This window comes from Marmota flaviventris, chromosome 2 (genome assembly GCF_047511675.1).
Source record: "Marmota flaviventris isolate mMarFla1 chromosome 2, mMarFla1.hap1, whole genome shotgun sequence".
Classification (NCBI taxonomy): Eukaryota; Metazoa; Chordata; class Mammalia; order Rodentia; family Sciuridae; genus Marmota; species Marmota flaviventris.
In genome coordinates, this window is record NC_092499.1 from 11,610,194 (window position 1) to 11,624,835 (window position 14,642).

At 34.3% G+C, this 14,642-nt stretch overlaps 1 protein-coding gene across 5 annotated transcripts in view; it reads right to left on the reverse strand.

Moving 5' to 3' along the window:
* Ppp4r4 (protein phosphatase 4 regulatory subunit 4) overlaps positions 1–14,642 on the reverse strand; it is a 107,212-nt gene that overhangs the window by 38,588 nt on the left and 53,982 nt on the right. For all 5 annotated transcript variants that reach the window (XR_011706530.1, XM_071607575.1, XM_027931690.3 and 2 more), the window contains exons 6-14: positions 13,749–13,855; positions 12,850–12,957; positions 9,506–9,627; positions 8,257–8,379; positions 7,078–7,250; positions 6,642–6,761; positions 4,406–4,483; positions 3,269–3,352; positions 1,763–1,945 (exon numbers count right to left, since the gene is read on the reverse strand). Coding sequence is in view for 4 of the 5 variants with exons in the window: in XM_071607575.1 (XP_071463676.1) it covers positions 1,763–1,945; positions 3,269–3,352; positions 4,406–4,483; positions 6,642–6,761; positions 7,078–7,250; positions 8,257–8,379; positions 9,506–9,627; positions 12,850–12,957; positions 13,749–13,855 (1,098 nt within the window). In the remaining variant the exon portion in view is untranslated. The remainder of the gene's footprint in view (positions 1–1,762; positions 1,946–3,268; positions 3,353–4,405; positions 4,484–6,641; positions 6,762–7,077; positions 7,251–8,256; positions 8,380–9,505; positions 9,628–12,849; positions 12,958–13,748; positions 13,856–14,642) is intronic.

Genomic DNA, 14,642 nt, shown 5'->3' on the forward strand with positions numbered 1-14,642 from the left:
ATATGAGCCAGTGTCACCACTCCTCAGTACTTATCCTGAAGAATTAAAGTCATCTTACTGTAATGATACATGTACAACCATGTTTATAGCAGCATAATTCACAATAGACAAACTATGAAATTGTCCTAGGTGTCCATCAATGGATGAGAATGAATAAAGAAAATATGGTGTATAAACACATGGAGTTTTATTCAGCCATAAAGAAAAAAGAAAGTATGTCATCTGGGGGGAAATGGATGAAACTAGAGACCACTGTGTTAAGCAAAATAAGTCAAACTCAGAAGGTTAAAGGTTATATACTTTCTTATGTGGAAGCTAGAGAGGAAAAAGGAAAAGAAAGGTGCTAGGGGTGGGGAAACTCATGAAAATCAGAGAGAGATCAATAAAGGAAAGGATCCAAGGAGTGGGAGATGGGGAGGGAGATGCAGGAAGAGCTAGAGAGTGATATTGGCCAAATTATGTTGTTTTATTGTATATTGTGTGTGTGTTAATAACAAATCCCCTTAGTATGTATAACTATAACACACCAATAAAAAAAAGTGGGGAAAAAAGAGAGCACAAGCTCCATTAGAACAGGAGTCTGTTCGTCTATGTTGTCATTGCTATAACTTCAGCTCTTAGACAAGTAAGGCATATATAGAACACACTTAAATAAATTACTGCTGAATAAAATTAACTTAATAAATTCTGCTCATTTTATGAGAAATGTCCAATGTGGTACATTCATGCTAGTAAATGTGAAACTTATAAGGATGTATCATTGCCAAAATCACTCTTTAAGATTGTTATACTGCAATACAAATTTTAGTTTCTCAGCTAGGCTTTGATGTGTAAAATAAGTTTGTAGGGTGGTAGTTAATACAATGTGTGCCAAGTACTTTTTATGTTTTCCTAAGCTGCAAATAATGCTAATATATTTTTTCTCATTTTTAAATCTTTGAAGCTAAAGTTGATTCTGGATTTTTGAGATGACTGTTAACTTTCATCATCTCCCTTTCATTGAAAAGAAATAATAAAAATTGAAAATACTTTTTTTCAAAAAAATTCCAAAACAGAACATTATCTGGAGCTTTTAAAACTTTCACAAAATGGAATTGGAATATCATATTAAATATACAGTAATCTGAGGATTAAAACAATCCTCTCTGAAAATTTTTTATGAAAAAAGCAAACAACTAACTTCATAAGGAGGTTTAAGTATAACCCTATTTCAAGGGTCAGGTGTTTGTTCCTTAACTCTAAAAGGTCATCTGCAGTAAGACATACAGTTTTCAGTATAAACTTTATCGGTCACATAGCCACCCCATTAGGCACTATAACCCAAACTAATATTAAGGAGCTTAAGGGAAGCCTTGGGAAAATGGCCTCCTAGGGTGAGACACTGAGGTTTTGGGTACATCAGAGGGGCACATGAGAGCAGAAGGTCCTTTGTAGTCAAGTTGCTGAGTCCTGTCAACTTTCTTCACAAGAACTGTATCAAGTGTGAAGTGAGTTGGGCACAGTGACTCCTGCAGTGTATAAACAAAGGGTAAGCGCAAGTCCTACCTGCTCCTGCCCCCTGCAACTAGGTGGAAGGTGATCAAACCCAGAGAAGTAAAGGGAAACCAAGCTGCCTCCTCAGGGACCTGGGAGGATGACACCCTCCCAGACCCTCCCAGCAGAATGGAAGGAATTGAGTTTATTGCACTATTTTGATACTGTGAAGAATTTTGAAATGCCAAAATCAACCATGAGTTCAAAATAATAAAGATGCTGGGCTCACATTTGTCATCATGATGGTGAACATTCTTTGCAAGAAACGGTAATAAATCTGATCACTTGATATGATCTGAGGCAGACAGGCATATTTCTGCAGCAGCTTCTCATGGGTTCTCCATTTCAGAGAGGCTGCAGCTCGCTGCTCAGCAGCTGTGAGTGCTGGAATCAAGTCAGGCAGAGAGGACAACTGAAAAGGAATGCAGAGACAGAATCCATGGTACCTTAGTTGTCACAGGGAATGTTATCTGGTGAAATCAAATACTTTTTTAAAAAAAATCCCTAAGTAAAATTCAGTTACTGAAAATCAAATTTTGAAATAGACATTGGACTCCTTATTTTCCCAGGCGGGTGGATTACCATAGCAATTCTACGTTTGCTTTATATTACTATGGGCCAGTTTCACCTTCTAAGTTCCTACCCCTTTGTCCTATTGGTTATTCTTGGAATAATCAGTTATGCTGAAAATATAAACACAAATGCCAAAGATAATACATAAGAATCACAGTAGTATTAAAATTGCTAATGCAAGAATTACAGAGGAAATTTAATCAATTACCAACAGACCTTTGCAAGCATGTACCATGTGGCAAGAACTATTTCATTTATGTATTCATTTATTTGTTATAAAAAATAGTAAATTAACTGGTTAAAAAAGCTGTACTTGAAAAGTACTTTATTTGAGGGATTTTCAAAGAAACTGTATATTTCACCCACACAGCAGAGACACTGGAAATGAGAAAACGGAAGAGCACGTGGCTTTTTGTACTTAGCACTAGGACACAGCCTTGCAACCAGCCTGGCACTGTGGGCTCTGCGAGGCAGGGGAGCCACTGGCAGGAAGGCGGCACTTCCAGCATAACAGACCCCGGGGAGAGCTCCAGGTGGGTGCCTGTGGCTTGGGCCATGTATTCCTCAGGGACAAGAAAGAAATTCAAGAAGGAAGCTTACAATGTCTCACATAATTGTCAATATTCAATGGTGACTCTCTCAAATAATGCTAAGAGACACGAGATTAATTTGTTGTTCTTTCTTCTTCTACACACAAAGGCCTCATGTAATTTGTAAACTGATTAGGGATCCTCTACCCTGCCTCTCAGGGATCCTGCCAGCAAGCTGGGTGCTCTCCACTCCGGGGCGGGAGATGGGTGGGCAAGTGCTATTCCCAGGTCCTAATGTTTCCAAACATTCTTTCACTGAATGAAACAAATCTCATAACAACTATGCAGAGTAGAATAATACTTAGAAAGTTCAGAAACTTTTTTTGGCCATTGGGGGTGGGGGTACCGGGGATTGAATTCAGGAGCACTGGACCACTAAGCCACATCCCCAGCCCTATTTCCTTATGTTTACTTTATTTAGAGTCAGGGTCTCACTGAGTTGCTGAATGCCTCACATTTGCTGAGGCTGGCTTTGAACTTGTGATACTCCTGCCTTAGCCTCCTGAGCCACTGGGATGACAGGTATGCGCCACTGCGCCAGCTCAGACACTTTTTTGACAGATGGGATTTACCTTATTTTCTTGAACACTGCTTTCTCCACCAGTAGACATAAGTTCCAAGATTTCTGGAAGATGTTCTACAAGAGCATCTAGTACCTTTTAATAGGAATATTGGTTATTCTTAGGGTGATTGCTATGTTTTTCTAGAATAGTTAACTTTACACATCAATTTCTACACGGAAATGATGTTATTTAACAAACATTTGGGGGTTTCTATTTTCTTACTCTGCTATCTTCTTACTTCAAAGTCCTACAAAGATTTTTGCCTTGGTCAATCTCTTTCTTAAAAGAGATTAATGTAGGCATCTCTCAATATTGTTCAAAAAGTCTGAACTGGAGTTGGTTACTTCTACACAGCTGACATGCTCAAAATTGCCTCCCAACTTTTGAAAGGGAGTCTAAATCAGAAACTAGCCTCAGTGATATCAAAATACTGATCAGTAGAGTTCTCCATGTTAGTACCACTTAGTGAATGGAATGTACTAAACAGAACATCAAAGTGAAATATTACAAAATCCTCATAGGTAAGTATAAGAAGGTTAAAAAAAAACTCCATCAACAATGCTAAAAGAAAAAGTACATAAAATGTAACATATGATAATAACTGTGTAAAATAAAAATCATAATATAGAAAATACAGTAATAATTATATAGAAAAATAAAAAATGCAAAAAAATATTAAGAGTTAGAATATATAATAAATAATTAATAAAAATAAATAATTAATAAAAAGTATTGAGTTACGTTAGAATTAAAGGTACACTTTTTGTCTATTTTTGGCACTTCCTAAATTTTTCTACTTTAAAGCAACATTTCCATTTTAAAGCTAAATATATTTTATTTTTTTAATATTTATTTATTTTTAGTTTTCGGCGGACACAACATCGTTGTTTGTATGTGGTGCTGAGGATCGAACCCGGGCCGCACGCATGCCAGGCGAGCGCGCTACCGCTTGAGCCACATCCCCAGCCCCAGCTAAATATATTTTAAATCCTAATATTTTTTAAAGATCTCCATTCCCAGTCTATGATATAGTTGTTATGTTGACATGAAGCTTTGGGGGCTAATGCAACTCTCAGGAAATGGGGAAAAGGCACTGATACATTCAACTTTATATGAAAGAATATAAACCAAATAGTAAAGTATTACCTCTAGTGATTCATCTTGTAATAATGTTATCAGTTCTTTCTGTATTAAATATATACCAGAATTCAGAAGTTTAGACACCTAAAATACAGCAACAAAGTCTCTCAGATTTGATATAAAGATTAAAATAATATTTTTTAAAACTTACATTCTTGTTAGATGCTTCCTCTAAAATAAAAAGATTACAATAAAAATATAAAATTAGATTTCTAGAAAACTCAGTTACATACATAACCAGCTTTTGCAGGGCTGGAGATGGAACTCAGGGGTGCTCTGCCACTGGGCTACATCTCTAGCCCTTCTTAGTTTTTGTTTTGAGACAGCATCTCACTAAGTTGCCAAGATTGACCTCTAACTTGGAATCCTCCTATCTCGCCTCCTGAGAAGTAGGGAATACAGATGTGCAACACTGCACCCAGCTTCCATAATCAGCTTTTAAAATCTATTTCATAGCATGTTGGATTGTGTGGACATAGATAGGCAGGCATGCATACAGCGGGTGAGGAAATACAGTGGATGGGATTTCCAGAGCCATGACGTTCCACATCAAAGCAGTAACAAGCCACAGATCCCTCTAGCTCACAAACTGAAGTCTCAAAACAGCCAACAGTCTTAAAGGACATCTCAAGCACACAAGTGTTATAGCAGCTCCAAGTTTTCCAGAGAAAATAGCTCCTGCTGAGGGCCTGTGGTGACATCAACTGGGTAGTACTAATGAGGAGAAACAACTTTCCTTTTTCTCATCAAAGACTTTAATCAGCATGAGCACAGTTGGGGGAGTCAGAATAGTCTAGTTCCTCTTGTAAACAGTGGGTTTATTTCTCCAAACAAACTCAAGAGCCTCCGATGGTAGATTTAACAGTTTCTATTTTACATTTTTAAAAAATTGTGCTTGAGAAAATTTTATTTGGGGAAAAAAATGATTCCTGGATAACCCAAAACTTTCCTTGTGCTGTTTTTAACTTGTTGAAATTATTATTGAAAAATAATATTTTTCTGAAAAATAAGAATCAATATAATACAATAAACCAATTATCAAAATCTAGCAATAATACTGAATTACAAAATTTAAGTCCACCAGTGGATTTTTATTATTTAAAAGGAAAAAAACCAAACTTAGACCTTCATTTAAAGATGTGAACATCATTCTTAGCCTACTTTACATAATATGACTGTGAGAATATGGAACCTAGCCACCCAGATCATAAGTTGATCAACAATCTCCAAACTTTCTTTTACCAGTGAAATATTTTTATTATACCCATACATTTCAATGTGCCTAATTACATGGTGCAAAATTATGTTCACTATCAAATAGGATGAGACAAAAATCAACATGAGAAGAAAGTCTAATATTAGTAGCATAAACACTGCATTCTTGGACTCCAATCTTGTGCAAACTTCCCTGGAAACCACTGATCTAACAAACACACATGTACACAGTAACCAATCCTAAATAGCTGCTTATCCTGGAGGCTCAGCTGGAGTGCCCTCTGCCCTTTTCCATGCCCTAAAACAGATTTCTGTAGCTGCCAAAGATGACAGAAATGTGTAATGTTGGAATTATTTTAAATAACTATACCATTTAAGGGGAGAATTCCTAAATTTTGAACAGTGAACTCCTATTTCATCTAGGCCAGAAAGTGTCACTTTAAGGAAGCAAAGGATACCACTCAATAGTTAAAAGAATTTTAAGTACCATTTATAAAGGCTATGAGCATCCTGCACACTTTGAGCTACTCTAACAGTGCAAGGACAATAAAATATTCTCAATGAAAATAAGAACTTATTATACTACTTACAAAGAAAGGAAATATCTTACTATGCCACATACAATGAGGTTTTTTCTAATGTGAGTTACAGCTCATACATGTTTACTGCAACGATAGCATAGGTGTGTTTCTTGCTATCATCTAAGAAATAGGCCCCAAATTTCAACTTCAATGGTTAAAAAGCTAATTACACTGATTGTAAAAATTTAAACTCACTTTTTCTTATACTTTATGGGAAGCTATAATAGCTGAATCTAAATCTATGCTCAGGAAGCGCCATTCATTTTCAGTAAAAACAATAAATGAAAATAATTTGTCTATCAATTTTCCATTTGTACTAAAGTGACCTAAGTTTAGATGCAAAGCATAAACATTATAAAGCATATTAAAAACTGATTTTACTTCCATATCTACCACAACTGCCTGGATTAACGTAATGTACAGCAGTATAAATTTTTTAGACTTACTTCATAAAAGCAAATAGCAATAGTGTATCTGACTGGTACCTCAGGGTCATGACAAAGGCAGAAGAATGTAGAATAGAGTTCCATGTGAAAGTTCTTAGGATCAACAAAAACAGTCATGGCCTGGTGGAGGTGGGAGGGGAAGATGAACAGGAAGGAGAGAAAAACATTCATTGGTACCTGGTATTATAATGAAATCACATTCTCTGAATCATAATTTAATTGGAAATCATATTTGAAAGACCAAATGCATGCACATAATTCTAATTTATACATAGAAATATAAATTCCACAAATATTTATTCAGTGCCTGCTATATATACCACACATAATGCTAAGCAGCAAGTGTCAAATATGGCAATATTTCTTAATGCCATCTGTTCACATATTTTAGAGCTATAATTAAAATGCTCAGTAAATATAAATATATTGTTATTACCGGAAAGTTATAGGCACAATTCTTTCGTACTGAAGTATATTTCTTCTCCTGCTCTAGGACTTGGGGTGGAATCTGGTTTTCCAGATTGTGTCCATTTTCTTGTTGCAAACCCAATGTACAAAGTTTCTTATAAAACTCCAAAAATCTCAAGTGTTGATCTGGAGTAAGAATTCCTAAAACAAATGTAAAATCTGTGTTCAGCATTTCAATTGAAACAAAAATTAAAAAGAAATACTCAAAGTACAATAAAAACAAATTTGGAACCTAATCTTTAAATATATGGTTACAGACAGTTCATGAATCAAAAGTAATGAGGAAAGATAAACTATTATGATGAAACCTAGCAGGTCATATTGTTTCATCTTATGTTCATTTTAATAAGATTTTAACTTCAATTTCACAAGTGTGAACTATGTCATGCAGGAATTATTTCTATGTTAATTTCTTCAGCTTGTAGAAAACAAGTCAGTATAATAGGAATAATGTTACGACTATTTATACATATTGTTATTTATTTATGGTAAATATTCTAAAATTTCCTCCAAAAACACAGGGGTGTTTTTGGAGCTAAAGATTGAATCTAAAAAATAGAAAAGTGAATTCAAAATATTTTTGATATATGGAATGATTCCACATTCAATCATTATTCACTATCAGGGAGCCAGGGATTCATTATGGATTGCAATGTATTTTTTCAATCATCTACTAAATGTTTGCAACTCACATAAAGAAAATGTGTTACTGTGCCAAAAGATTTTAACTTAATTCTCATGATTATCATAAACTAAAAACTGAGCAATATGTTCAAAATACCAAGACTTAAAGGTATTATTCTATGTTCTATGAAAAACTACTTACAAGATACATTTATTATTCAACAAAAGATGAGTATTCTTCCTGCGCAGCAATAGTTCACATACCTGAGCTTCTGTTATCACAAACCTAATACTATATAAGCATAATACATTCCAAAGTCATTATTCTTTGAAATAGGTTCTACTAGTGAAAAGGTCTTTTCTAAATGTGCTTGAAATTAGTTTATCAAAATTCTAAGAGCTCATCAAATTTTACACACTTAAAGGATAGGTTTTACAACTGAAGAACTCAAGTTCATTGGCTAAGGTAGAAGAAAACAGGAAAAATTATCTATACTTTTGAAATTCTTAGAATATACCATACCATATAGTCCATGGCATAGTTTTCCTAAATGAAAAGATAATGAAATAAGAATTGATTCATCTGCTTTGAAAGATTTTTCACAAAACGATTTCACTAAGGGAAGGATAGTTTGACTTCTGTCATCTGTAAAACAAAACAAAACAATGTATAATTTAGACCCAGTTGCTCACACTGTACATGTGGCAACTAATACACATACAAATTACAAGGGGTGGGGGGACTCTTGTTAGTCCCAGAATAATAGAAAATATCTGAAGATGATGATGACAAGGGTGGGTGGTAATGGAACGGGACGACCTTAGTGGGACTGGAGTGTCAACACAGGAGAAATGGGAAATAAAGAATGGGCGGGGATAAAGCCAGACCTATGCTGATCCAGTGAAGGCAAGAGAACAAAAACAATACCAGGCTTTCTAGTTTGGAGCCTGGAGGATGACTCATTAATAGGAACAATGAGATTTGTTCAAATATCATATATTATAATTTTTATTCTTTTGGTTTGTCCTGTTACCTAAATGATTATTCTGTAATTTTCATATAAATTATTGTCTACATTGCAATAATCCTAAAGAAACTCTCCTAGTTCAGATAAAAAGCTGTTAATCCCAGAGAATCTTAATCCTACAATTATACAATTAGGCTTCACACTTAAGTCTTGTCATTTACCCTTCCAAATTCCACCCTATCAAAATGGTTAATGTTTACTAATAAACTCATTGTCTAGAGTTAGAGATCTTAGTCATACTCTAATAGAGCAACTAGTGATTTTTGTTTCTTGATTTTTCACAACACTAAGAAGTTCCTCCTTACTGATTCACACTCATATGCCCCATCCCATAATACTGCTCACACAGACACGATTTCTGGCATTAAAATATTTTTAAGAAGGGAAACTCACCTAGTAAGGATTTAAGTTTAAGAAGGGAAACTCATTGTTATAGTAAGGATCTGTCTTAATGTGAATTAGTGGAAAAAGTTAAAGTTACTTCCCAAGCCACAGTCTTGCTCTCTGCACAAGTCAGTTAAATTCTGAAGACAGAAATGACAGAATGTGAAATATGCAGCAATACTGGATGCCATGAGGGTAACCATGGAAGCAGAGAAGACACCAAAAGAAAGAGTCGAGGAGAGGCTAAATATTTATCATAAAACTTAAAAATTCTGAATCTACCTTTACACTTTATTTGGGACACAAAACATGAGACAGCACTGCTTTCAGATGCAAAGATGTATCCGGGTGAAGATTTACCTGTATCGAATATGTCAAGTAAATTAACCAAAGTTTCAAAAGCTGCAAGTCGCACACTGCTGCCTTCATCTCTAGAGAGTTCTATTAATTCAGGGAGCACCACACTTTTTGTGAGTTCTGTCCTGCACAATAATCAATAGAAGAAAATAAATCAAATCAACAAACTTGCAGCAAGAATTTACTGAAAACAAGTAGATGGGGTAGGTGTACAGAAAATAAGAAAAACCATAAAGATGCTCCTACTCTCTGAAGCTTGCATCTGGCTAGAAGAGCAAACGTGGACACAAGAAATCCCAATAGTGCTCTCATACTGATTAAATCAGCTCCACTCCCCCGCTGCGCAACATTGATACCTGTAGAAATTGTAATGACTAGCAGTTTATATTAAACTTCATAAATAGATAATTTTCCATTCTAAGCAACTTCAGGAAGCAATCTAGACTAATAAGAAAAACTTAACAATAGTAATTATAGAGACCAAGCAAAATCTTTTTAATCTATGTTTCAGGTCATACATTATTTTTCCATTCACCTAAAACATGACGTTACAAAAACTAACTTCTTATATAGAAGAATGGCACTAGATATTCTACCTAAAAGAATGAAACACAACGCAAAGGCTTTTAGAGAATGTATAATATTTATATGTCAGATAGTTCTTTTTTATTTTTTTGGTACTAGGGATTGAACTCAGGGGCACTCAACCACTGAGCCACACCCCCCAGACCTATTTCGTATTTCATTTAGAGACAGGGTCTCACTGAGTTGCTTAGTACATTGCTTTTACTGAGGCTAGTTTTGAACCCACGATCCTCCTGCCTCAGCCTCCCAAGCTGCTGGGATTATAGGCATGCATCACCACACCCGGCTGTCAGTTCTTATTCAACATAACTTGTTTCCATTTATTCCTCATAAGATACCATTACAATGCCACATACCTTGATAAAGTGAAGGTTTAAGTGTAGACAGCTTTCTCAAGATATAAGATATAAGATGGGGTACGAATTATAATTGACATAAATATTTATAGTGCACAAGAGAGTCAGCAATGGATTATTCTTTCAATATTCAGACTCAGTCCTTGAAGGAACTTTTCTTTTCTGTTGTCTATAATTTTTCATCTCTGTTGTATGCTGACTATCAGCTATTCTCAAGGTAGATCATTCTGCCCTTCATTGCACATCTAAGACTTGTCTCTGAAAACTTTTATACATGTATCTTTTTCTTCTGAATTGAAACAGCTAATTCATCTTCTAAGTACTGACTGACTAAAGTTTTTAACCAGTCCTGGACTATTTACTGTTCACATAAATTTTTCTATTCCATTTTTACTTTTTTAAAAAAAAAATTAACTAGATCTAAATTATTCTTCCCTGAAGCTTTTTCACCTCAGTAGTAACATCATCACATTCTCAGTCTCATTTTATATCAGGGAAATTTTAATGAATTTTTGAAAAATAAGCAGAAGGTTTATTAACTTTCTTTATTAGAGCAAATTTTTAGGTTTTTTTTTTTAATTTTCTTGACTATTATTGGGAGATGATATAACCTGTAGAAGAGGAGGTCTTCTGGTCACTGGGGACACACCTTGATGGGAATGTGGAACCTCACCCTTTCCTTTTTCTCATTTTCACTTTCTGGCCATGAGAGATGTGCTTTACCACATGCTTCACACCATGATGTGTTGCCTTGTCACAGGCCCAAAAGCAACAAGGTCAATTGATCATGGACCAGAACCTACAAAACTGTGAGCCAAAAGAAACCTTTTCTCCTTTTTGGCGGGCAGGGGGTAGGTACCAGGTATTGAACTCAGGGGTACTCAACCACTGAGCCACATCCCCAGCCCTGTTTTGTATTTTATTTAGAGACAGGGTCTCACTGAGTTGCTTAGCACCTTGCTTTTGCTGAGGCTGGCTTTGAACTCATGATCTTCTTGCCTCAGCCTCACGAGCAGCTGGAATTATAAGTGTGCATCTCCGTACCCAGAGAAACCTTTTCTGTTATTAGAGTGCTTACCTCAGGTATTTGTTGCAGCAACAGAAAGCTAACTATCACAGTAGAAATCACATATTAGATAGTTTCTGCTATCATTACATGAAAGTCCTATGATTATGTCATTAATACGTCAAATGAATTTACAATTAAATAAATACAAATATGATTAAACAAATTAGTTTCTTAAGGGGATTCTAACTTAATAAGCTAGGTAGATTATTTCTAGTTTTACTTTTATAAATTAATCCTTAAGCAATAATCTTAGATTAATTTAAAAACACTTGACCCTCCAATTTTTAACAAAATGTCAGATGAGAAAAAAAATAGATAAATCATATTCTACATCTTCATAAAGTGATTAAGGTAACAGTTTGTTCTCCTCCCAATTTGTGATCCTGACTGATATACATAGATTGGGTAAGACTGAATTCATTATGGTCTACAATGAGCCAAAAAGAGACACCTAGACTTAGAAGACCTATCAGAAAGAAGTTGGTTTTGAGATTAAAACAAGGGAATTGGTTACTCTAGTAAACTGTCAAGCTTACTAAATCCAAGAGTAGACATAGAACAGTATAGTTCAATGCTCTGAGTCTGTATGACACCATAAAGCTTTCCCAAGGCCTTAAATAAAATTAAAAATGGTATAAAAGACCATAAATTGACTTTCCTTGTTGTGAATCAAAGAACCAGATAAAACCAGTTCAACTTCTACAAAAATAAGAGACTCCAATATTTGGTAACAATTTAGATCCTTAAAAAAAAAAAAAAAAAAATCTGTTAAAACAAAGTTGCCCAAGATGGTTTTAGATAAGATTGCCTTTAATATCATGCTTACAGCTTGATAAGAGATTTGATTTAGAGGTGAAGAAAATAAACTAGCTGTCCTATGCCTTTCTTCCCTGAGCTTCATGCACCCAAAGGGCAAGGAAAGCAGAGCTGGGAGTGGACGTCTGGACTGTACAGGGACAGAGAGAGAGGCTGCCACGACAGCATCTCGTTAGAAACAAGCCTCCATCAGCCAGAGAATAATCAGCCAAAATAAATGCCCCTACTACATTCCAAGCATGGTTTATACTAGGACATTTCCCTTTCTTGGATCTAAGCCTTTGGAACAATAACTAAATAAGTAAGAAGAAAAGAAATTAACATTAATTGAATGCCTACACCTTGCTCAGCACATTTCCCTTTAACCTCTTTTAATCCAGACACACCAAGAGGTGCTTGTCATGATCACTTTGAAAGATCACATACAGTGAACCTTTTCAATAGCACACTTTCATGGAATACAGGGTTTGACAATCCAGAAATAAGACAACAGCAGCATAAGGAACTAAAAGTACACTTACCCAATGCCCTGAGCTATATTTTCTAGTTGCCGACACATACAAGATCGAACTTCATATTCTACATCTTGACAGAGTGATTTTACCAGGGGAAGTATTTCTCTTTTAATACTGAGGGAGGAGAGCAAAGAAACATGTAATGGGTGAATGTTTAAGAATAATTAAGATTTTCAAGCAATTACCATCAAACTCTTAAATCACCTTTAATAACACTATAATATAATCTTTTGGTTTACAAATCATTTTTACATGTTATTAAATTTGGATGTTATCATCATCTACTTGTAAATTATGTATATGACAGTATCAGCTAAAAATAATGGTTAATTGTAGATTGGCAGATGAATGTCTATAGCTTAGCAAAAGGCTATAGCAATGAAATATCTCATTGTGTTATCCTTCAACTTCATGTTTTACTCTCATGTCATAATTACATAGCATCCCATTACTTCCACTTGGTATTTGTCATCTTGACAGAGAGCAGCATATGAATTATGAACATATCTCATAAAACTTCAACATAAGATTTATTCAAAATAACAAATTCAGAACCAACACATAAGAAAGCAGGAAAACCACCTTTATGTCATGTTCACCAAATTTGGAAGTCCTAATATAATGCTATTTGATCCTCAAAAGTACACTAGGTGAGGGATATGAAGATCACATGGGAAGCAGAAAATAAGTTAATCTTACTGATCTTGAAACTGAAAAGCCATGAGATCGAGCAGAAACATTTCTTGATAAGTAAATTTCTGTCTGGGAATTCTATAAAGTTAAAATATCTAAACTTGCATGTAATGTGAAATAATATAAATTGAACATAATTATTAATCATACAATCATTATACATTTTAAATCAATTTGTTAAAAGAGATAAAAAATTATATGCAAATACTCACGTATGGGCATCAAATTTGTTGGCCAATTTTCCTAAAATTTTACAACTAACTAAACGAGACTGGACTGTTTGGGAAAGTTGTGCCTTGGAAACAAGTGGATTCAAAATCTAAAGAGAAAAGATTTAGAAAACAAATTCACAAAATTTTATACATTCTTGTCACTAATGTCAGATATTTTCTTCAAAGAGTATTTTAATATTCTAAATGTTTTTAAAGAACCTGATTTATATTTTGAGGTACCTGGATCACTTTGTCTGTCTTCTGAGTTAAAGTAAAATGATGATAAATCATGCAATTAAAAACAATTAGAAGCAAAAAAACTGAAATAAATTTTATGGTAAATTCTGCAATGATCTAAATGCACTCAAATATAGAAATATATAGAATGCACACAAATATAGACATATATAGAAATATAGAATATATAGATTATCCCTCATATATATAAACACACTCTCTCTCTCTCTCTCTCTCTATATATATATATATATATATGGAATAGATAGATTAACTCTGTGTGTGTGTGTGTGTGTGTGTGTCAGGGATAATCTTCAAAGAATGTAAAAATCATTTCATTAGAGGATAAGTTTTCTATTTTTGCTATTCTCTTAAATTTACTTAAAACTTTTCAAGAAAAATATACTAATATTTAAAAAAGACCAACCACAAATTGAAAATAATAATATTTTCAAGTATAACAAAGAATTGGCAACAAAGATAGATGACATATATAAATAGTACTTGAAGATCAGACAACTCCAAAAGAATAAATAAAATTGATGTTAATATAACATATGGGAAAATAGAAGCATATTTTTTAATTCTAATTAAAATTTAATTCTATATTTAACACATTAAATTTAATGAGAATAACACTGTTGATAAAAATCTAGG